This window comes from Schistocerca cancellata, chromosome 11 (assembly GCF_023864275.1).
Source record: "Schistocerca cancellata isolate TAMUIC-IGC-003103 chromosome 11, iqSchCanc2.1, whole genome shotgun sequence".
Classification (NCBI taxonomy): domain Eukaryota; kingdom Metazoa; phylum Arthropoda; class Insecta; order Orthoptera; family Acrididae; genus Schistocerca; species Schistocerca cancellata.
In genome coordinates this window covers 164,608,324-164,633,607 of record NC_064636.1, presented here as the reverse complement: position 1 = coordinate 164,633,607, position 25,284 = coordinate 164,608,324, and the positions used below count along the sequence as shown (strand labels likewise).

The following is a 25,284-nucleotide window of genomic DNA, read 5'->3' as shown; positions in this document are numbered from 1 at the left end:
CCAGTGAGGAGTAAAATCCCCAGTCTGCTTTCGGTATGTTCCTGCTCTAAGGATGTGGGGATGGGGTGTGGTGCAGGAGACGAACGACACAGGGGAAGTGGTCGCTCGAATAGGTGTCAGAAAGGACATACCACTCGAACCGACGGGCAAGAGTGGTAGAACAGATCGAGAGGTCCAAGTGGGAGTAGGTATGAGTAGAGTCCGAGAGGAAAGTCAGGGTGCCAGTATTGAGACAGACAAGATTGAGATGGTTGAAGACATCCGCCAAGAGGGAGCCTCTTGGACAGGATGCAGGAGAGCCCCAAAGGGGATGATGGGCATTGAAGTAGCCAAACAATAAAAACGGCAGAGGAAGCTGAACAATCAGGTGCATCATGTCAGCCCGACTAACTGCGGATGACGATGGAGTGTAGATGGTACAAACTGAAAAAGTGAAAGCAGAAAGAGTAATACGGACAGCTATTGCTTGGAGTGGGGTGGTCAATGGGATGGGATGGTGATAGACATCACCCCGAACGAGCAACATGACCCCTCCATGAGCTGGGAACCGTCCACAGGGGTGAGGTCATACCGCTCCGAGGTATAGTGGGTAAAGGCAATACGGTCAGTCGGGCGCAACTTTGTTTCCTGGAGACCAAGGACGAGCGGACAGTGCAGGCGGAGGAACAGTTGTAATTCCTCCCGATTAGATCGAATACCTCTTATGTTCCAATGTAACAAGGCCATCACTAGTCAAAAAAGAGGGGGAACGAGACGGGGGAAGAGCTGGTCACCTCGACAGCTGCGGAGGGCCAGGTTTCGAGGGAACAACACTACAACCAGCGGGAGGCGGATCCTGTTCCATCGAGTCGTCGCCAGCTGCGGCCACTGTCCCGGGTTGTGTAGGAGGGGCAGCATCATTTGTCGACGAGAGGCCAGCTGAGCGCCTGGCAGCAGAGCGCCTGGCAGCAGAGCGTCCCGGCGAAACTGAGGACGGCCGGGAGCAGCGACTCGCAGATGGAGCGTCAGACGAAACACGCCGGGGTGGAGAGGGGGATACCTTCTTGGAAGTCCGAGGAGGCACAGGGATGGTGGGCTGGACCCGAAGAAGGTCCTCACGTGTGGGGTCCGTCGTTTTGGAACGCCGGACCTCTGAAGCCGGGGTCCGGAACGTTTCCCCGTTGGACGCCTGAGAAGGGGGGGGGGGGGGGCTGGGGCAGAGGGGGCAGGGGTCACGGGGAGGAGGATTTGGAAGGGAGGGATTTGGGAGGCGGAGGCAAAGACCCCGGATGGGGGGAGGAGGTGGAGGGGGGGGACAGGATAAGGGTGAGGGTACTGTGGAAGGAGTGGACACGACTGAGGCAAACGAAGTGGTCAACAGCACGGGATGGAGGCGGTCATACTTCTTCCTGGCCTCAGAATAATAGAGACGATCCAAAGTTTTGAGTTCTTGAATCTTCTTCTCCTTCTGATACGCGGGGCAGTCTAAGGATCTAGGCGAGTGGATGCCAGAACAATTAACGCACCGAGGTGGTGGGATGCATGTATGTTCCTCACGAAGAGGACGTCCACAATCGCCACAAAGGGGCTCAGCCTCACACCGTGACGACATGTGCCCAAAGCGCAAACACCGAAAACAGCGCATAGGAGGCGGGACGTAAGGTCGCACCGGTAGCACATCACCTTCACCTTCTCCGGGAGGACGTCCCCTTCGAAGGCGAGGATAAAGGCCCCGGTGTCGATGCGACGGTCTTTGGGGCCACGCTGGGCTCGCCGGACGAAATGCACGCCTCGGCGCTCCAGGTTGGCCCTGAGCTCCTCATCAGATTGCAGCAGGAGGTCCCAATGAAAAATAACCCCCTGCGTCCTGTTCAGTGCCAGATGCGGGACAATGGACACTGGGATGTCCCCTAGTCGGTCGCACGCCTGGAGCGCCGCCGACTGTGTGGCAGAGGTGGTCTTTATAAGAACAGACCCCGAACGCATCTTACTGAGAGCCTCGATTTCCCCCGAAGATGTCCTCGATGTGCTGAACAAAGAACATGGGCTCTGAGGTGGCGAACGTCCCTCCATCGGTTCGAGAACAGACCAAATAGCGGAGGAAATACTTCGCCCCAAGCCGGCGGGCCTGTCCCTCCTCCCAGGTAGTGGCCAAGGGGGAAAGGGCAGGAGAACCAGAACCAGAGACAGTACCTTTCCTTTTGAAAGACTGCCACAGACCGACCTGATACGTGTTGACGTTTCATCTGCGAAACGTCCGCTCCGATACCACCCACTCCGACCAGGGGCTCTCCCCACGGGCGCCACCCAGCCTCAGCAAGGGCTACCTGCCGGGAGCCCTGATGCCCCAAGGAGACGGGCATCTACTCCTTGGCCGACGTGGGGAGGGTGCAGCTCAGGTATCGGCAGTATGATCCCTGTGTTGTCAGGGGGGCTACAACACAGAGGGTACATGACGACCCCACCACAACGGGCTGGCTACCGTGCTGGATTTCGGGTGCCATGGAAAGTCCATCATGATCGTAGGTGCAGATGGGGACGCACTACGGGCGTAACGTTGACAACCCATCAGGCGTTTAGGCTTAATTTTATGAATAGTGGGTATGGTTACAACGCCGTTACAATGCTGAGTGCCAAGGTCTTAGTGCACGGAGGACCAGTGATACACCACGTAAGGTGTCCTTCCCCAAAAGGCTCTTACTTCTGTAGAATTTTGAAAAATGGAGGTCAAACCCCAAGGGGGACCATTACATGGAAGGCCGAAACGGTTGAAACTCCTTTTAGTCGTTTTAGTCGCCTCTTACGACAGGCAGGAATACCTCGGGCCTATTCTTACCCCGGACCCGCAGGGGGATAGGAAGGAATTTAAGTACCCCAACTGTCCGCAACTAGTGTAATCCATCCAATAGTGCGAAAGTGTTCAGATGTCTGCGAGCCGCAGAACTGAGGCGAGATGCGAGGACCAGCCCGGTATTCACCTAGTGGGATGTGGAAAACTGCCCGAAAACCACATCCGGGCTGGCCGGCACACTGGCCCTCGTCAATCTGCCGGGCGGATTCAATCTGGGGCCGGCACACCTACCAGAGTTCAGGAAGTAGTGCGTTAGCTCGCTCTGCTGACCTGGTGGGTCTGCCCCCGTCCAAACACGGTTGTACACATTAGGCAGAAAGTGCTTTCCTGCAAGAGGCAACATCTGAATGTGCTCTGGAGTGGAAGATCAGGACGAACTGAGAGCACGATCCAACTCCCCCACAGTGAAAGCACTTACGAGTCTGAGGATAAAAGAGAATCGCCAGTTTCCGACAGAGGAAGGCAGAGTGGCAGTGGGAAGAGCTCAAAATTGACACAAAATGGCAGTCCAAGGTGTTGGAGATAGCAACAGAGTCCACAATGACATCATCTGCTACTGTCAGGCCAGAAATTGGCTAACGGATCTCGGTCCCAGAGAGCAGTCCGAAATTGGCTCACACAGAAGAGGAAGGTGTGGAACTATTGAAAGAACTAGTGAACGAAATCAAGCTAGCTTTTTCGCTGTCCCGAAGAACTCTGAAATGGGTGAGGTAGCTGCCCAATAAGCTGACGCAAGCCTGCCCTGGTGACATCTAGTGACAGAGGGACATAAATGGTACAGAGGGAGACGTAAGGTGGGGAAGGAAAAAGTCGAACCGCAACAACTCGTAAGAAGGGTAGCCAGGGAGACAGTTCGACTACGAACGTTATCACGTACGAGCAGCAAGTCTCGCCACGAGACGGAATGCCGACCTCGGGGGAAAGGTCAAAATAAAATGGGAAGAAATGTCCAAGTTCAAAGAGGTCGCGAGGATGCAATTTTATTTCCCGAAGACAGAGTACAAGAAGACACTGCGAAGCTAAAAGAAGCTGTAAATCCTCTGCAGTACCAAAGGCCGCAAACGTTTCAGTGGAGGAGAGTCACGAGGAGGAAGAAATTAACGGGTGCCACCTCAGTGGCTGCCGAACGACCGTCGGCAAAGACTCGCCGCTACAGGGCACAGACGCAGGAGGATCCCGCTCCTTGAGGTCCACGGAAACATCGGTACACTCGTGCCGTCCGTCCGGAGTCAGACGCAGAAAAACAGTCTGCGGTACGCACCGGCGACACGGAGGTCAGCCGGGCTAAGGTTATTACGTGGCAGCACGGTCCGAGAGGATCTTCGAGTGAGTGAAGGAGAAGACCGCCTGCTTGTCGGGCTTCTCGATCCTACGGTTGGCGGACGAAGACCGGTGTCGCCCGACCGGAAGAATGCGAGAACTCCACCCGGGAGTACTACCGGCCTTTCTGGCCTTCGGGTCTTAAAGCTGGCGGTCGCATCCCTCGAGGCGAGTGTGACGGTTCGTGGCGCAGCCGGACGGGGGACGGAGACGCTACATCGGTACCGGGCAATTTCACGACCTCTGAGCTGAATTTGAGGTCGCACGGCCGCGTGGCTGCGTCCTCCGAGCGAGAACGGAACCGTGTCGGACGGGAGAATGCAGGGTTTGGGACTAGCCGATATCTCTAAGGTGACTGGAAAAAGGCATTTTTTCCCTCCACCCGGATCTCCCGGCCGACCCGCTCTCGAGATACGCGGGACAGCCCCGAGAGGAGGGCGCGCGGCCGCCGTCGCAGTCGGTGCGGCAGGGAGGAGGCGGACGATCGCCCCAGTGCGCGTCCCTACCGCAGGTTACGTATTTGGCCGGGAACATTCTAGTGCGGAAGAAACGGTGACCGAAAGCAGCACACCGGGTTCGGAATATAAGGCCGGACTGTGACAATTTCGTAGCCCGCCTCGATCTTTGACGAAAGCACCACTCTATCAATGTGAGAAAAAGAGTGCGGGTGGGCACCGAGGAGGAACCTCTTTCGGCACCCGACGGACAGCAACGACACCCCGATCGGAGAGGTAACACTGGATTTCGGCCTCCGTCAGTGACGGACAATGCCGAACACTCTAGTAACACCCCAGACGTGCTTACCGAGGTAAGGGAAAAAGAATAGCGAGAGGACAGACGTACGGCACAGAAGGGAAAAGATACTGCGAAGGCTGGAGCCCTACCGTAGCCGAGCTCGGACCCACCGAAGAGTGGCGAGTCCCTCGGGGGTGTGTACAAATTTTTCAGGTTAAAGTTCATCGAAATACGTATTAGTCCTGCGGGAACCTCTGTACCGCGTGATGTGGAATGACTATATTCTAGGTTCTTGGCATTGTTCTACATCTACCAAATTTCACTATTTTAACTCTCAGTGTGCATTTTACCACTATTTATGGCACACACCTGGCTTATTAGTGAGCTGTCCCCACACCTTTATCTATCTGCCTGTCTTCAGGTACCACTGCACTATGCTTATCTCTTGTCTACTGCAAGTGGAGCTATGTTTCACCAGAAGTTATTCACAATATTACCAACTGGGTCATATATTTGCCACACTTCCGAATACCTGTATTTTAATTGTTACCGACATATGTTTTCACCAGAAGTTTGACAACTTTGAAACTGGCTGAGAACCTAAAATAGGCTGTGAAGTTCTCAACATGCTGCAGCTCAGGTGCTTATTTCTACCATTTTATTAAAATCTCCACTAAGAAGGTAACTGTGTAATTATAAAGTAATTTTACTTACTTGATGGACAAAAACGTCATCTTTGGTGTCATTTCTGGAACAAAAAAAAGCTTATATTACATATGTATTTTCCAAGTAGGAGAAGTTATACAAATTACAATAAAATACTGTGCAACCTTAAAAATAATAATGTCACATTCCCTATACAGCGTACGATTTCACCCATCCAGTCAGTAATGAAACCACTTGTTTGAACAGAAAGCAACAGCTTGTCAATAGCAAATTTTATGTAGTACAAATAATGTGCTCAAATTATGTACCAGTGGACCCTTACTGTAGGTGGAGTTTAATCTTAAGTTCCAATTTTGTGATTTGGCTCAGGTGGTAGATCACCATGTGGTAGATTGTGGAATCAACAGCTATCCAAGAAGACATCTCAAACAAACTGATTTGTCAACTTTGAAATAGGGAAGATTATTCTGTGTAACAGATGTGACAAATGCTTCAAATAAGATAGTGTAACATATCACATAAATTCTGATGACACTTTAAAGCAACAGTTCCAAAGGTAAGAGGAAATTTTATGTGGTGTATTGTTCCCAGCCCACTTACAGGATTTGTACTAAGGTAATGTCATCACATGCAACATAACCCAAAATTCCTTTTTATAAGTTGAGTCACAAGTTGCTCACTAAATCCATAATGAGAGGACAAGGGCAGATATACTGGGTTACTGAACTAACAAAACTAATTTTAACACTCCTGACGTGCACAAAACTAAAATCTCCAAAAATATTTAGCTTTTCATTTATTTTTATATTCTGGGCCCACTGTGTAGTATATGTTGTAAGGACATAATTATAATTCCAAATAAACTGATAGGTTTGATTCCTTCTCTTACCAAAAGCCTATTTCAACTGAATTGCCATTATTTACCAAGAAGTAGCCATTAGACCTATAAGAGTCATTCCAACACTAACAAACATGCACCACTAAATTATTAAATTTAAATATATATATATATACATATATTTGCAATGATCATACTGTTTCACTTAACATGTTGGCAAGTTACTGCTTAGACATGTCCATTACCAGAGGAAAAAAACTTTTACATGCTCATTTTTCTCATTCGTATAGAGCTTGTGAACTGAACAATCAGTTGAGACAAAGGTTTTATTATTTGGAACATATTATGCTGAGCAGCAGTAGTTAGTCCATACCCAGCTTTAATAGATGTATGTAGCCCACTCACATTTCTTGCTCTACTGCTCTGAATTCTGGAACCAGCTGTTCTAGAGTTACCCGAACTGTACCACCACATGACAATTTAACAAATTACAATGGCTTCTAAATTATTATGTGCCTTAGGTGAAACGTTAGTACTACAGAAAGTCATTGCTTTAACTATTTTTTAGAATTAAAAATACAGAAGTATTCTAAGAATAAACCAATATTGTAACATGAAACAAAACAGTAACATCACTGCACATTTCTAATATGCACAATTTCTGGCTTCTGAAACATCCCGAGCTAAATAAATGCCGCATGCTGAACAGCATTAATACTTAACAGTGACCTTTGTTCGGATCTGATATACAAGTTACACACAAGTTCAACTTTGTCTTCATGTAAACTTCCATCAAGAATTTAAGTTGTTTACCAGTACTGGTTTAAAGGCTTCTTTTATATTTCAAGAAAGTGTTCCATTTCTTAAGGACAGCTCAGATCAACACACCAGGCACAATATACAAAGGAATAGTGCAGTTTCTGGTCTATGCAGATGATGTGGATGTTAGTGCAAGGACATAACTAGCTGCTAAAGAAGCTAAGGGCACTGGTTACAGTTGCAATATAAATTTGATTGCAAGTGAGTAGCAATAAAACCAAATACACGTGAATAATACAGCCAGAACAAAATGCAATGTTAGAAACTGACCAGGCACAAATAGAATCTGCTAGTCAATTCATCTAACTGGGAACAATTTTAACATTACACAACAAAAGTATGAAAATAAAACATGCTAATAAATGCTATTATGGGCTGACCCCAACTTAAATCTGTCAAATCAACAAAATGTTAACATATGGCTCAGAAACCTGGACACTGACAGCTGTGTGAAGAGCTCGTAGAATGTTTTGAATGAAAGGTGTTACACAAAATATATGGCACAACTAATGATGGAGCATGGCACAAACTAAATAATTTTGACTTCACAGATTGTACGATCTTGAAATCGTGAAATTCATTACAAAAAAAACTGCCTGAAATGTATCGGCCCTCTCGTGAAGATGAAGCAGGGGAAGACAGAGACTGATACTTTGGTAACATACAAGATTTAGGAAGTTATCTGTGCCAGAGAATGGAGATCTGAGACACTGGACACTGATGAACGGAACGATATCTAGTGGCAGGCAGAGAACAATCAATGATTGCAGACCCAGGAAGTAGTAGTTCAATTTATTAGGGATTTCAGGCATTCTTTTACAGTTTCAGAACTGTAAACTGAATAATGGCGGAGTCTAGGCTCATTTACAAGTGATGAAAATACTGTGGAGCCACTTGGATTCAATTTTTATTGGTGCAAAGTTGCCCCATTTTCCCCCAGAAAATAAGCTTCACAGCTGCTTTAGATTTTACACTGATAAATAACACATTGATTGCAAATTTGTTGTACAATTTAGAAAATCTCTACAAATAAATGTCATTCTTCAGTTTAAACTGTTTCCCGATATAAAAATACAACTTTGTACTGCGTTTTTGAGGTGATTTTAGTCAGATTTTGTTTGCAGAAGATATCCAAGATAATGATGGGTAGAATAACTCAAACATATGCACAAATACAAACTCAACTAATTGACAGACTGTTCAACATATTTATTAAAATAGGTACTAGGCAGAATGTAGATTTTTTCAGAGATTGAACAGTTAACACCCCCCCTCCCCAAGGGACAAAACAGCCCCACTTTGTGGCAGCTGACTTTAAAGGGATACCAGATTGGTGCGTCTGCGTGGCCAAGCACGATTCAAGAAATGTATGCTACAGCATTTTTCCCTTGCGGGGACAAATTCTGAAACGTTTCTCCTTTATGAGAACTTTCCCCTCTACGGCCGTATCGAGCCAGGGGCCACTGCCTCCTTTAAAAAAAACTTCACATACAGACCCACAAGACGGATGTATGTTTAAATTAGGCCAAAGCTTAATGCAACGGAAATGACGAGTAGCAAATGTAGCCAGAGTCATTTGCAGCGAAATCTAACTACTTAGTCATCCACTGACGCTCCCACGATCTAATGAAGGGTACGCTCTCGTTCTCCAGGCCCTCGTTGAGCTCGTTTCGTGTTGCAGCGAGTGCCAAAATCTCCATTAGACAGCAGTGTCTAACGACCTGGAGAATTCTTGACTCACAGGACTGTAAATCAATCTACTACGACGCAATCTTACTTATTTCCCGTATTTCCCAGCACAGTCTCTGATATCTAGGATGAAAAGGCCGCAGAACCGGTTGCAAATGAAGCGCAAACCTGTTTACTAATTACTTTTTCAGACTTCCAAATCTTATTGAGTCAGTTCAGCTGGCCGAAACGAGTTATATTCCACATTTCCGCACAGGTGAAACTATCACGAAAGGGCTGTTTCTCAGACTGTAATATTTGGCAACTTGCTAGGTTTTTCAGTAATTGCGAGAAGTGAATTTTAGATGGCAGGTAAGGCTTTGACAGTCTTAGAAGGAAACTACACGGGGTTTTCATTGACGAGTATGTGCATGCATAACTACTGCGATACTGAATTAGCAATAAAGGCCGCAGCGCCCTTTTGCAACAGCCGTCTATTCGTGTGAGCGGCCACTTTGGCAAGCAACGAGCACAAAGAGTTGCCAAGCACGGCGCGTGTGTTATCGACCCACGAGACCAGCACGTGGCAACGCAGCCCCTAGGTCGTTGAACTCTCCGGCAGAGAGCTCTACCATCGGCCGCTTCGCAATATGGCCGTCGCGCTCTACCTGATGTTCACAAACACTTCGGGAAGGTGCAGCACTGCTACACTGGTGCAGCGACGTAACGGAAAAAGACAAATTAACGTTAAACAGTACCGTCCCACCAAAACACTTTCATGCTTTTAACGCGAAATAAAATTAACAATGACATTTCGCCTCCGACGAAAAATGTACTTGCTTCCTGATAATGGCAACGTCACCCAAATCTGTTGTCTGGCTGAATTTTCGTTGAGCACTTTAATTCGTTGAACTGTGTAAGTCAGAATTTAGGGGCACCTTTTGTTTTTAACTATGATTTTTCACGCGCAGTGGCTATTAACCAGGAAGTTTGTACTACTACCTGAAACACAAAATTTTGGCTGTTTGAATGCTTTAGGAAGGGCCGACTGCACAGATATAGTTGAGTAGGAGAGACACAAACCTCAATATTCTTTCATAAGCATTATGTGACACGACAAATTCATAATACACTACAAAGCCTATTAAAATTTTATGTGAAAGGTATTAGTCAAACCCAGAAATTTTAATGAAAAGGAAAATGTCACAGTGATTCCTACAGATAAACGCACAAGTGATGCATTGTCTTTGGCACTACGATTACTACTAAATTATTACTTGAATGTATACCGCCTTCGCTGGAGCAGCTACTATAGGTAGAGATACACATTCCAAATGAAGTTAACCGCAAACCGCCCGGAAGTCCCTTATTCGCGTAAGGAGACAAAGTTCTGTAATAACTTGAAACCCGTTTGGCATGCTCGAGCTCCGACGGTACAATTACCCCGGCCTAATTTTGCCTCTGAAGTCTCACTTCTACGTGTCTTATGTTATTTGAGCTACGACTAGGGCGTAGTTAACGAAGCTGTTTTCGTGAAATTTTCTCCGAACATCAAAGTCGCGTTACGAGTTACCGCATATTGTATAGGCCTACTGATTAAAACTAGTCCCATTTAATTTGTCCATTAATTCATAATGATAAATCATGTAAGTCTAACCACCGTTGCATCAAGTCATTTTAAAGTACTGCTGATTGAAACACTGCTTTTATACCCAACTTTTGTGTCATGTAATTAACAGAAGTTACACTACGAGGCGCAGATTCCAATGCACGAGGTGCACTGTTACCGTTTAGGAAACCTTCAGTAAAGTTGTATGACTTGCTGCTGGCAACCGACAGCAACATCAACGCAAGGCAGTTGCTGGTACGTCTAATTGTGTGGAAAGCCAAGAAGAACATGTCGCAATCTTTTCCCTTCCACATTTCAACAACGCAGGGGGGAGGGGGCAGTTCGTGTGGTAGCAATGTGATAGCCGTAACGCATCGCATCATCCCGGTCGGAAAGGCATCCTCAAAGTGGGCCAAGGAAAATTAACTTGCAGATCACAGCTGTAATCGACTTCTGAGATTACGCAGTAATCTGTCATTAAATAGCGTCTGGAAAACATTTCAGAATAGCCAATCGATATTGCTGCAAAATAATCATGCAAGAAAGGCATATTGTATCATATCAAGATCCTTTAAAAATCGCAATGGTAGTATGTAAATACCCAGAAGTAACTATCCGTTACTTGTGAAGTTACAAACAAAATACAGTTGATTTGGTGTTAGTTCCCTAGCTCCACTAGCTTCTCATTCCACCTGACGAATATGCTGCCACAGATTTTCGTGGCAGTATTCAGTACACGCACACTATTTTCGTGGACTAACAGCGCACAAAAGCTTATAGGAATTACAGTCTTCGCACGCTTTGGAGGATGGAACATTAACGTTTTGATTGTACAAACAGGCTATGCCGAGTATCTCATAAAATTTTTATCGATTTGTTCATCGAGTCTAGAGCCATCAGGCGCTCTTACAGCTAACCAGGCATCCTACATACTGTACATTACGTTCAACCGACGACAGATTTAAAAGAACATTACGTAACACTACGAAGAAAGTGTAACATAATTGACGGAAAGCAGTAGGAGCTATAGCAATAAAAACCTAACTTTTATATTACTGCCGGCGCTACAGTCTGGAACCGCGCGACCGCTACGGTCGCAGGTTCGAATCCTGCGTCGGGCACGGATGTGTTTTATGTCCTTGGGTTAGTTAGGTTTAAATAGTTCTAAGTTCTAGGGGACTGATGACCTCAGAAGTTAAGTCCGATAGTGCTCAGAGCCATTTTTTCTATTACAACAAAGGCATTACAATGAGGTAGGTGTAAACTAGGGGCGCCAGCAGGCAGAGAGCGGGGGGGGGGGGGGGGGGGAGATACACTGAACAGGCGCGTAACACTCACGCGACCTCGCCGTGTCTTCGATTCACAAGAGAACTTGAAGCCGCCGGTATCTAGGCCAGGGCCAATCCGTGCTTACGAGCCGATAGGCCTGCTTCTGATGAAATAGCTGTTTTACAATTTTCCGAAACAGCAAGTTAGAAGATTTGTTCTTTCTAGCCAACCGCGCTGATGTTTTACACAGCAGTGACATTTCCTGCCAAGTGTTTCTTCCCAGCGGGTTTATTTATAGCAGATTAAACCTTTGATTTCCTACTCTCGTACACGAGAAAGGTATCGTTACCCGTGCTACTCGGGCCAACTGTACAAAATGACGACAGTAACGAACACTGGTACACAAATCTTTTAAGGAGATTTCTAGAATCAATGTGGCAGCCAATATTAGGTACAGATCGCCATTTTATTCAAGCACCTTTTACACTTCACACGTTTCTGCTATCACCACTAGCCGCAAAATGAATATCACCAAATCAGGCGTGATACATAAACACTTTACGTTTGGTGGCCAGAAATTAAGTAACTACACAGATAAATTTTAGGCGCTGAATTTAATCTTTACCATACTGACACGACTCGCTGTCACTGAAGAATACTAGTAAATTAATTATGGCCACTGTAAATGCCTACTCATTTGTAGTTTTTGCAACTGTACAGTCGTCTTACTGATGATGTTTGGTTTGTGGGGCGCTCAACTGCGTGGTTATCAGCGCCCGTACAATTACCCAATCTTTGCTCAGTCCAATTTCGCCACTTTCCTGGATGATGATGAAATGATGAGGACAACACAAACACCCAGTCATCTCGAGGCAGATGAAAATCCCTGACCCCGCCGGGAATCGAACCCGGGACCCCGTGGCTCGGGAAGCGAGAACGCTACCGCGAGACCACGAGCGGCGGACAGTCGTCTTACTGTGAACTATTATTCACGATAGTGAAAGTGATTACGTACATACTTAAACGAGAACTCTTGTCCCGCTATCTTACTTTCCTTTTGGTTCAGAGAATATGAACAATTGTATGAAATCACGGTCATTAATGCGAGTTCAAAATAAATTCGGAAGTAATACTCAATAACGGAATTAGATCTATATGGAATGGCACTTACACGAGACAGGAATGTATTACTCATTAATTACGCCAAACCAAGACTCTGCTGCCTTATCCAATTATACCAATTTTAAGTGGCCGACAATTATGATAGTATCGCTGGTGTTAACATACACACTAATGGGACAAAACCGGAAATCTGGTTATCACGAAAGAAAGTCAAATAGAGGTTTACTCTTAAAAATTGCGTGACTAGTTCAACGCCATCGAATACACGTTATTTTTTGTATTCTTGTACACAGTTTTTAGTGTCTTATGTAAAATATCCACTTTGAAGTAGCTTGTAAACCGATCGTGGATTTTACGTATTACATATCAACTGGAGGTGCTTTTCGTTAAGTACATAAAACTTAGTATGGTGCTTAAAAACTGATCCACACGGAACTCTGATAATTGCTAAAATTTATTTCCATCTAGTCAATTTTAAACAACTGCAATATTCATTCCTGCAACCCTTCCTCTATAAATTTCGAACTGAGGGCAGCACTAGTTTCTTAATGCTACTCGAAGCAACAGACTTACGTTGAGGACACCACCACACTTACGGAAGAACGCGCCAATACGATAATTAGTCAACGACTCGACTGAACGGGTGCACTAGATACTACATGTAAAAGTTTAGCGCACACCGTGCTAGCAGATCTTCCTCTCTATCCACAGGATTCTCGTAAATTAACCTTTGCATACGATCCCTCAAGTACATGTAGTCGTGTCTACGTTATTGCATGCCAGGACATGCAACGTACAGACATTTCTCTTTCCATTTTTAGCCATGGACGCGTTACATGCCTGAACCGAAAACTTTGTAGAACGGAAACTGTACGTTTTCGGACATGGGTCCCTATTCAAAATAATGTGTACATACCCTCATCTACGAGTCCTACGAGGTGCATTCAAGTTCTAAGGCCTCCGATTTTTTTTTCTAATTAACTAGTCACCCGAAATCGATGAAACGCGTTACTTCTCGACGTAATCGCCCTGCAGACGTACACATTTTTCACAACGCTGACGCCATGATTCCATGGCAGCGGCGAAGGCTTCTTTAGTAATCTTTTGACCACTGGAAAATCGCTGAGGCAACAGCAGCACGGCCGGTGAATGTGCGGCCACGGAGAGTGTCTTTCATTGTTGGAAAAAGCCAAAAGTCACTAGGAGCCAGGTCAGGTGAGTAGGGAGCATGAGGAATCACTTCAAAGTTATCACGAAGAAACTGCTGCGTAACGTTAGCTCAATGTGCGGGTGCGTTTTCTTGGTGAAACAGCACACGCGCAGCCCTTCCCGGACGTTTTTGTTGCAGTGCAGGAAGGAATTTGTTCTTCAAAACATTTTCGTAGGATGCACCTGTTACCGTAGTGCCCTTTGGAACGCAATGGGTAAGAATCACGCCCTCGCTGTCCCAGAACATGGACACCATTTTTTCAGCACTGGCGGTTACCCGAAATTTTTTTGGTGGCGGTGAATCTGTGTGCTTCCATTGAGCTGACTGGCGCTTTGTTTCTAGATTGAAAAATGACATCCACGTCTCATCCATTGTCACAACCGACGAAAAAGTCCCATTCGTGCTGTCGTTGCGCGTCAACATTGCTCGGCAACATGCCACACGGGCAGCCGTGTGGTCGTCCGTCAGCATTCATGGCACCCACCTGGATGACACTTTTCGCATTTTCAGGTCGTCATGCAGGATTGTGTGCACATAACCCACAGAAATGCCAACTCTGGAGGCGATCTGTTCAACAGTCATTCGGCGATCCCCCAAAACAATTCTCTCCACTTTCTCGATCATGTCGTCAGACCGGCTTGTGCGAGCCCGAGGTTGTTTCGGTTTGTTGTCACACGATGTTCTGCCTTCATTAAACTGTCGCACCCACGAACGCACTTTCGACACATCCATAACTCCATCACCACATGTCTCCAACTGTCTATGATTTTCAATTGGTTTCACACCACGCAAATTCAGAAAACGAATGATTGCACGCTGTTCAAGTAAGGAAAACGTCGCAATTTTAAGTATTTAAAACAGTTCTCATTCTCGCCGCTGGCGGTAAAATTCCATCTGCCGTACGGTGCTGCCATCTCTGGGACATATTGACAATGAACGCGGCCTCATTTTAAAACAATGCGCATGTTTCTATCTCTTTCCAGTCCGGAGAAAAAAAATCGGAGGCCTTAGAACTTGAATGCACCTCGTAGAAGTTTATAACAGGAATTGCCAGACACCGTGTAGATCGCTCCTCTTCATAACATGCTTTCGCTCCTCTTCATAACATGCTTTCGTAACTTCAGAGTTAATTACTGCTATCGATCGTATGTAATCCAAATAGATAAGAGTCGCAATATCATAATATTGACAGTATCTTTTACTCTTAACCATAAAGTAATTGTTATCAGCATATATGCCTGCAGATATCTGCATAAACCTCCAGATATTGGGGTATCTGGTCAGTGACACCGCAACTAAAAAGGGGCATTTCATCCCTTCTAAAGCTGCTGGTTATATAATTGTGAAGCAGAAACACCATGGAAGAAACGCAGATAAACCGGGGCATGGGGAGACGATGTACTGTTAACAGCTACCATCTAACACTTGAGATCAGCGAGAAGAATCACTCTTTACATGCAAAATGCTGCCAGCAGTCCAGCTAGCCCGATGTGAGTAAGGAGCTGAAAATTGAGTACAATGATCGAGCAGCTCCGCGTGAACCACACACGTCTGCAGTGACACTCGTGGGGTAAAGAGCGACGCCACTGGAAAATGGATTACTGGAAACTGCCGATTTGGAGTGGCGAATCAAACTACAATATACGCTGTGCCAATATGGCCAATGTCTGGATAACGTTACCTGCAAATAGACAAGTATGGACGAGGTGTTATTACTGTGCGGGGTGCTTTTCGTTATCAGAGTGACGTCCCTTATTGCTGTACGAACACAAATTACAGCAGAGGAACAGTTCGGAGATGATTGTCTCGGAGTGAAATTATCCTATTACGCAGGATCTGTGGCGAATAGCATTTCTGAAATGATTGGACCGTGCAGAGTCTTGACCTGAACCCAACGGAACAGATTTGAGTTAGAACGTCTACTTCGCTGGAGACTCTTGCGTGAAACTTTACTATCTTCTCTGGTTTCAACTGTTGAGAAATAATGAACCGTCATTCCTCCGGGCACCTCATTTAGTCCAGTCCACCATAAAAGCGGAAGACGGACTCACGCCATATAATGTAGCGCCCGAATAGTTTTGGTTTGATAAACTATTCAGATACAGATAGGCTGTTGGTGATTTTCGAGGTGCATCAACGAACGACGTTGTTTCAAGCTTTCGCTAGTGGAGTGTCTTTGCCAGTAGCCCCAGATTCTGCTGACAGGATTCAATTCAGTTTTTGTGCAGCTGAATATTCTTTCCGGATCTGCCCCACACGGACCAATGGTTTTCTGTAGCAACGATTTAACATATGAATAACGTCGTAGTCCTGTAGCCTGAGGACTAAAGCAATGTCGGGAGACAACGTAACTTCAAACGTTACACTATTGACGGGCAAAGTTATTTTTCGATCGGAACGCTTTCGAACAATCGATGCTTTAGTGTAACAAAGTTGTATGTCAGTAAATGGAAGACGTAGCTTAGTGGAAGTGGTGCAACACGGGAAACGCAACGCTTCACAGCTGGCGGACTACCCTGTGCGCTGGCCGTGAAAGCCTGCTTCAAGTTACCTTCACTTCCCGCCAGCCGCTCAGCCGAATTTCTCGCGTTTTAAGACACTGTAGAGCAGTGGTCGCCAAACTTTTGCTCAGAAGCCAACAATGACATTGTCAGTTGGCACCTCGAGCTACATATATACCCGTCTTATCGGAATTTTACATAAATTAGTACGTTATGAGCTCCTATAGACGAGATCGATGGCTAAGCACGAATGGCTAGAGGACAAATGTTAGTACGCAGAAGCATGTATTACTGGGATTAAGATAGATGCCGCCTACAGACACTTAACTTTCGTGTCAGACACTTAACTGGAGTCTGATGTTGTGAACCTTTTGCTTCCGGTATTATACACCTGCCAACTTTAGAATTTCTAAGAGTGTTTAATTCGATACTGTCAAAAGCTGTCCAATTCTACAAATGCTATAAACTTTCGTTCGCGTTTCCTTTATCTTTTAAGTCCTATTATCAGTAGTGCCTCGTGTGTTACATCCTTTTCTCCAGAATCCAAACTTATCTTCCACAAAGTCCGCTACCAGTTTTTCCGTTCTGCGCATATTTCGTGTTAATTTTTTGCAACCGTGACTTATTAAACCGATACAAACGCTACAAATGTGTAAGGCCATGTGCTGAGATAGGATTTTGCAGCACGGGGAGCTGCCTCAAACCAGATTTCCAACTAAGGACTGCAATGGTAGTAGCAAACTGACAGTTTTGACGTTTCGTAATTGACAGTCGTTTGATGCAAGCTGCTGTGCAACCTACATCTTTGGGTAGCTACTGTAACCTACATCATGGTTCTCCCATCCCCCCCACACACACTGAATTTGACATCACGATGCTTCAAAATGTGTACCGTCAACCAATCCCCACTTTTAATCAAATTGGGCCATAAATTTCTTTCTGTCGATTTGGCTCCGTACCTCATTTGGCATCTCTTTTTTCCCCATCTAATCTACACAGTTCTTCTGCAGCAACTGTATTTCAAAAGCTTATCACCGTGTATAAACGGATTATAACCCACTTTGCAAGAACCCACATATACCACTAAGTGTACATGTAAAATGATACAATGTAGGAGACACATCAGATCCAGAATGAGATCTTCACTCTACAGTGGAGTGTGCGCTGATATGAAACTTCCTGGCAGATTAAAACTGTGTGCCTTTGCCTTTCGCGGGCAAGTTCTCTACCAACTGAGCTACCAAAGCACGATTCACGCCCCGTAAAGCTTGGAAGGTAGGAGACGAGGTACTGGCAGAAGTAAAGCTGTGAGGACGGGGCGTGAGTCGTGCTTGGGTAGCTCTGTTGGTAGGGCACTTGCCCGCGAAAGGCAAAGGTCCCGAGTTAGAGTTTCGGTCCGGCACAGTTTTAGTCTGCCGGGAAGTTTCACGACATCAGATATTTAGATACGTGAGAAACTGCTTTCCGCTTAAAATGTCGCTCAAATAACCCAGACTACATTTAGCCAGTGTTTCTTAATGAACTTCAAGCAGACTAATTTCGAACTTTTTAAAACCTTACTTGCAGCATGCTTACCAAATATTTAACAATTCATTTGTAATCACACGTTTGAAGTTTTTCGATTCTTTAAAGAGCAAGGATTAATTGGTCTTCAAGTCATGAAATCAATACTGCCTCCCGTTCCTACATTCCTCTGGAAACCAAACTGATCTCCCCAAACACGGCCTATACCAGTTTTTCCCTTATTCTGTAAATAATTCGTGTCTATTCTGCAACCGTGACTGATTACACTGATGTTTCGGTAGTATTAAACTAATGATTTATTAGTATTGGAAGGTGTGGCCTTCAGCTAACGTTAGTAACGACGCATCTCACAGCACCAAGTGTCGCCCATTTTGCTGCAGTACTGTTTCTGTTGTAATGTGTGTGTGTGTGTGTGTGTGTGTGTGTGTGTGTGTGTGTGTGTGTGTGTGTGTAAAGTTCTAAACACTAAGCATCACAGAACATTTCTATCTCACGTTACCAGACCTAAATACGACTAGTTTGTTTAGTTATCTTTTGCTAACTCCATTAGCAACCGCGCTGTTTAGCATAGCAGTATTATCTGGTGAATGTTTAAATACACGCTTCCGCGTGCTCGTCGCCCATTAGGTGTTTTACGGCCGTAGTTCCACCGTGATGGTGTTCTGCCATACGATTAGGAAAATTTTGCTCGATTCGATGTCCGCTGACATTGCAGCACTACAGCAGTCGTTACCAACTTTTCTGAGACAGTTACCCCCAAATTAGAAAATTAGCTAGTAACACCCGCTCAACCCCGCCACCTTGCCGCATCAACAACACGATTAACTTTGGGGCGAAAACATTTCCTCCACGCTTTTTTAAAATACTGAAGATTATGGCACTTAGTTTTTGTTTTATTAAACCACGAAGTAATAAGGCTATGAGACTGTTTAATTCTAAATACTTTTTTTCCATCCAGAGTACTGCCTACAACTCTTCACAGGACCCTGAGGGTAGACAGTTGTTACGAAACATGCTTTCTGTCTCTATCTTCTCCCACACCCATTTACGATCAACAAAGTTAAATGTATGCACCACATTTTGGCCTACTTTTGTAAGTCACTATTTGTGGATACCTCACTTCTGAAATGGCAGAAATTTGAGATTTTAGGCTGTCAAGGCTTCGTGCCTGACCACCACCACCACCACGTTGGCCCTGCCACAGTATAGTAGCCATTACATTGTTACTGCTGTACTAGCATTAGTTCGAGTACTGTTACGAATGAATAATGAACGAATTCTAGTCTATCACAGGAACTACCTACAACTCTGAGAAGGCATTTTCATAACGTATTTCGGCATGTGAATTTTACTATCAGAGATACAAGACAGCGTGCGCGCAGTGGACGGACTATGTGAGGAAAATGATCATGAATTCATTTCATGATTATTACCTGCACCACATTTTTGTCGTGGGTTAATGCTAGCATCTGAGAAATGTAAATATTGGCAACTATAATTGGGCATTACAGTCCTACGCAACATTCTAATCGTTAACGATTTTTAAAAATAATTAAGTTTCATGACCGAAACGTGTTGACCCTTCTGTTTTTACCCCTCAGAAAATTGCATTTTAACCCTCACTGGTTAATTACCAGTGGGAGTAGTCGGCAACCTTTCCGAGACCATTACCCCTGAACATTAGGTGTTATCCCACACCCTATAACAAATTGTGGGGCCCGATTACGTATTGCACTGTAAAAGATTAGCACTCATTTTTAGAGTGAAGACTTACATCATGTTTAAGCAACTGCAACGCCTGTGTGTAACTTTTCCACTAAACCAAAAAATTATGACCCTATGAGATGTCTGGTTCTGCTGATTTCCAACAGTTATTGTTCTATTTAGTTTGCTGTCCACCACTGCACATCGGAAATCACCTACCAATTTCACTCATTCAGTTCTTCGCTTTGTTTTCATTGTTACTGTAGTCTGAAGACTACTTTCACACCTGCAAGATATTGCGAATGGAACTTTTGATTTCTTCAAACAATAATAGCTACTAACCACAGACATTTCTCTTAATGCCCAGTTCTGTTTTATGAAAATAGTTTACACGTGTATTGTCTGGGCAAAGTTCAAGAAGCTTTTTTTCTCCGATTTCACTAGCTGAAAATATTCCTTCATCCAATGGAACGTTCATTACAACCCATGCCAATTTTCCAACTCTGAAAAATTAATACTATTAGACTTTAGAGATTGCACGTAACTACCACCACTGAATGGACGACAGAAGCAATAAATGTAAACACTTCGTATGACTGACTTTTCAGTGAGATGTGACTCTTTTCACACTCCAAGACCGTTCAGTACTTTTAAGGTGGCTGAACTATTTGAAAGATAGCCGTTTAAAATTACAAGGACGAAAGGAAATCCAGTAAATGCATTAGGGAGCAGATTAGGGGAAAAAAGTGACAGTGATAAAGTGGAAGTAGGTTGGACTGTACGCAGAAAATCTCCGCAGGAAAGAACCGCTAGGTCGAACAAGGACGGCAGCATCAGCGGGAAACATGGATAGAGTACGGCCTTCAATTTAACAATCCCACACATTGGTGCGCACGCCGCTTCGCTTTAGATTACCTGTCACTAATGTTAGAATACTTCTCAAAAGAAACCTTAAATACGACCCATACAAAATTCAAATAGTGCAAGAATTACGGAAAAGAAACACAAACGGGAACAAAATTCTGCTGCGCATTCTGCAGAGTATTGCTCGTGCTGCTGTTTTGATATGTAGTGACCAAGCCCATTTTCACCTCGTCGGATAAAACTATTAATAAAATTTCCTGTATTTGGTTGACAATACCGCCGGAAATCTTAACGACCAACCATTCCACAGTCTATGAAAACGTGGCTGGGTTTCTTTGGTAGTATGGGGTTTTAGTGATAATCTTATTGCCAACTGTGTAATAACCACACATCAGCGTAGAGTATTTGAAACTAACAGTACTTTGTTAACGATCTGTTTTCAATAGTATTTCATTTTTAATGACCAAGTTTCTGTCTGTAAAAATTTTCCTTCGCCTTTCAAACATGGGAAGCTTTAATGCGTCACCTTATTCCTCCGCCCTGTACGAGTAACGAGGAACAGCTAACGGTGCGAGACACAGGAGTCACTGGCTAAACGCGTACCCGAGGCAAAAGCATACGCTTCCCTCTATTGATACGTTTACAAGCTGCTCCTAGTTTAAATGTACGTGTAGGTTGACACGACCCAGAAGCAGGCGAGTAGTGCCGCGGAGTATCGATCGTCGACAAGCCACGCCTCATGCCCAGGCTCGGAGCGCCAACTTTCCCCACCATCAGCGACAGACAACAACTCAGTTCCTCCACGGCCAATATTAAGCCCTCACCGATTTCAAATATATCAGTCCACAATCAGCGCTACACGTTTTTGTCGTCAATACGAAGACGAGCTTCGTGTTACTCTCCATGCCATTATGCAAACTGAGGGTTGATGAGAATGGAAATTTAAGGAAGGAGCTAGTACCAGCTGCATCATCGGAACTTCTGCGTAATCAGCGGCGACGAGTGAAAGGTTCTCTCTCTCTCTCTCTCTCTCTCTCTCTCTCTCTCTCTCTCTCTCTCTCTCTCTCTCTCTCTCCCCCCCCCTATCTATCTATCTATCAGCACACACCACTACCCAAAGACTCCTGGATTCTTCCGCAAAACCCCCTATCTATCTATCAGCACACACCACTACCCAAAGACTCCTGGATTCTTTCGCACAACATACGATTTAGTTTCATGTAATCATCATTATAGAGGCGTACAGTATCTAAAATTCGTACGACATAGTGTAAAACCGAACACTCTGAAGGCAGAGAACGATCGTGGCAACTCGTTCCATGGATAAAACATCTGAGTATATGCGAAAGTGCAGTGACATCTCCACAGCCTGCAGTGCAATAAGACCTTTGTTCGAATACTGCCAACTAAACTTTTTTTAAGAATCTTTACCAAAATTACTCCAGTTATTTTCAATTGGTTTCGATCTAATTATTAATCTTTCGTAGCATCGTTTTCATCTTTTAATTCACTATTTGCTATTTTCTTCGAATCATTCTTTCTTTTGGAATCTGCCTGTCGCCCTATAGCCTGTACATTAGTTCCACCAGGACTGCTCATCGGTCAGTATCGCGTCAGCGCCCGTAGAAAAAGCGAAAACTTTTTCTGTCTCCAGTTTGCTCACGGCAATTAAAACTGACCTACGTGCAAAGCGAGGCTCATTAATAACTGCCTTAGGTTGATGAGCGCCTTTTCCTCTGACAATGCACATCGAGAGGTCGGTTTAGGTTAGGACAAAAGTGAATTCAGGGCTCCAAAATGCGTCGTCTGCCGCAGATCAGCTGTGGACACCACATATCGCGTTTTCTCCATAGCAGCAGCTTCCAACATCGTTCCCGTTACCTTAACAGCATTTCGGCACTTGTGAAGTGAACCGCCGCGTTTGCGTGTCGCCTTTCACCGAACGGTAGTCGATGTGCCCACACTGTAGCGCCAAGTGACAGACATTAACTATCGAGTAATTTTGAACTGATTATAGGCAGTTGCGTAAACACTATGCTTGTCTATTCTGTGCAAGTCCTCTCTTAACTATTGCAGAGCAACCTGCACGCACTTTACCTCTATTACTGCAGTCAAACCTCTCCATCTACAATTTTAGCCCCTCACTTCATTCCGTTACAATACAGGCGATACCTCAAAGCCTCCGATGTGTGTTACCAGCCTATGCCGTATTGTCAAGTTGTGTCTCATAATTCTATTCCGCACTAGGGGGAAGTACCTCTTCATTAGTTCTATGATCTGCCTATCTTATCTCGTGTAGCACTGCACATTAGAAGCTAGAATTTTGTGCAAGACTCGAGCGAAAAAGTAACTTTCGAGGTATCAGCGTCTTAACGTAGTTGAATGAAGTTTTGACTATGTAGCCAATGTCGCTACAGTATAATACATAAGGTAACTAATGAACATACGAGATTGACAGTAATGACTAATTCTAGGACAATTTCACCGATATCACCGCGACTTATGACGATCGCTGGACAGTTCACAGGGCAGGACACGGTTCTAAATAAGGGGAGAAATAACCATGGACTAATGCATACTCTAATGTGCTCCCATGCTGGTCACAACAGCAGTCGAACCCACCAGCGTGGATGGCAAGTGCTAGATGTTCGTTGGTGCAAGGGGACGTGCTGGGGTATCTATCCCAACGCATCCCACACATTCTCCATAACACGCACACCAGTCCATTAGCCGAATATCCTCTCGTTGCGACAGCCCTCCATTTGAGCTGCCCCATGCGGTCGCGTACTGCATGCACTGAAGTGAAATCAGGATCATAGGCATCTCTGAAAAGAATCACATGCGGAAGGACACTGAGGTCAGTACGCCTATACAGTATTGTGCCTCCCCATAACTGGACTACAAATACTGTCACGTTCGACAATGCTCGACGATCCATGCGGCGAGAAGTAGGAATACGTAAAGCACCCAAGAACCTTGTCTAGCATTGTCATTCTGCTGACCCAGCTTATGGTACGGGGAGGCAAAATGTTTGAGGATGCACTGGCGTCCAAATCTGACGATATATTCCCCCGTGAACATTGTGAAACACTATTCCTTCCCCACGTAGGTTTTTTCATGGGTGGATTCGGCCCTGACACTGCACGAACGCATCCAACAATGCAGGTGGAACAGCTCTTGGAATTATACATCCGGCGAATGGACTGGCCTATCCCATCGAGCACTTGGGGGAGACGCAGTGTAGCACTTCCACATGCACCAGCTACCGCACTGGCGGAGGAATGGAGCGCCCTCCCAAAACAACTTACTAACGGCCAGCAAGGAAGCACGTGCAACAGTCTGGTGATCGTACACGCTATTAAGAACCGTGTTCCGCCTTTTTGAAATGTCCAGAGGACCATCTTAAACCCCCGTGATTGCAGTCTAATTACTGTCTTAATAAGTAATTCCTGTTGGTCTCATTGCGTATATCTTTCAGTTAGATTCTGCAACAGATCGTTGCATGTTCAGTCCAAGTTTCATCGAGCTTTGTTACTTGGCAGTGACAGGTTGCGAAATTACTTTCGTTCCCAAACTTTGCACACTTTTGGATTCTCTTATGTGGACTGTATCTTCAACACTTTACTTCCGTAAAATGCTACCCCACACTATTGCCTTCATTAAACTTATACAGCATTTATATTTCTACTCCACGTAATTCTTTTTGTTAACTCCTCTGTATTTTATATCCTCTTACTTCTGCAATCATTTTGCTGCCCGAAGTGCATTTTATCCTCCAAGTGCTTCCTAATCTAAATCCTCAGTGTCGCCTTATTTAGTTTCACTACATTCGATTGCACCTTTTTCTCCCATCCTCCAGCCAACTGCCACCTCTGGCGGAATTGAGGTATCGTCGGGAAACCTGAAAGTCATTTCTTCTTCCTGAACCTTTGTCTTAACACGTTTCTTCAGTGTATTTTACTGCTTGCTCAATGTATACATTGAGTAATATCAGATTACAGCGGTCTCACTTCCATTACTGTTTGCGTTTCATACCCAACACGGACTGCAGCCCCGATTCCGTTTAAGCCTCCATTCTGTTCCCTTTATTTTAATGCCTACTGTCTTCACGGGAGTATTCTCGTCAACAAACTTATTGCTGTCATGGCTCCTTTAATCATGTGAGATGTATTTCTTTAAATGTGTGTTTTTCCTTATGATTTGTGAAGTAATTGCAGTCGTTTGTTACAGAGAGATTCTAAAAAATATGAAAAATACGTGAATTAACATTTGTAATTTTCAGTTGCCATTTGATATCATTATCTAAGAACATTTACTATATGATTGTGTGTCTCATGAAAGTAGCTCTGAACTGTGATTTTAATACAGCAAAAAGTGAAAATGATTTTGTGAAGCGTGAAATGATTTGTGGCATGAGGAATTTATTCGGCCAAAAGCGCCGTTTTCTTTGAGAAGCGTGAAACAGAAGGAAAGTATTTTTTTTGAAAATTACAGGATGCAACGACCCAGGATTAACTTTGAGATTGCCTGCATGTTACGGAGATCGTTTGTGTCCAATACTGACAATATACTGTAGACTACAAACAATGTTGTAAATTTTATGAA

General features: G+C 44.8%; 1 protein-coding gene across 2 annotated transcripts in view; it reads right to left on the bottom strand.

The window, feature by feature from the left end:
• The window catches only part of LOC126108427 (Y-box factor homolog), a 140,599-nt gene that overhangs the window by 47,063 nt on the left and 68,252 nt on the right, over window positions 1-25,284 (bottom strand). For both annotated transcript variants that reach the window (XM_049913641.1, XM_049913642.1), the window contains exon 3: window positions 5,600-5,633. In XM_049913641.1, the coding sequence (XP_049769598.1) occupies window positions 5,600-5,633 (34 nt within the window). The remainder of the gene's footprint in view (window positions 1-5,599; window positions 5,634-25,284) is intronic.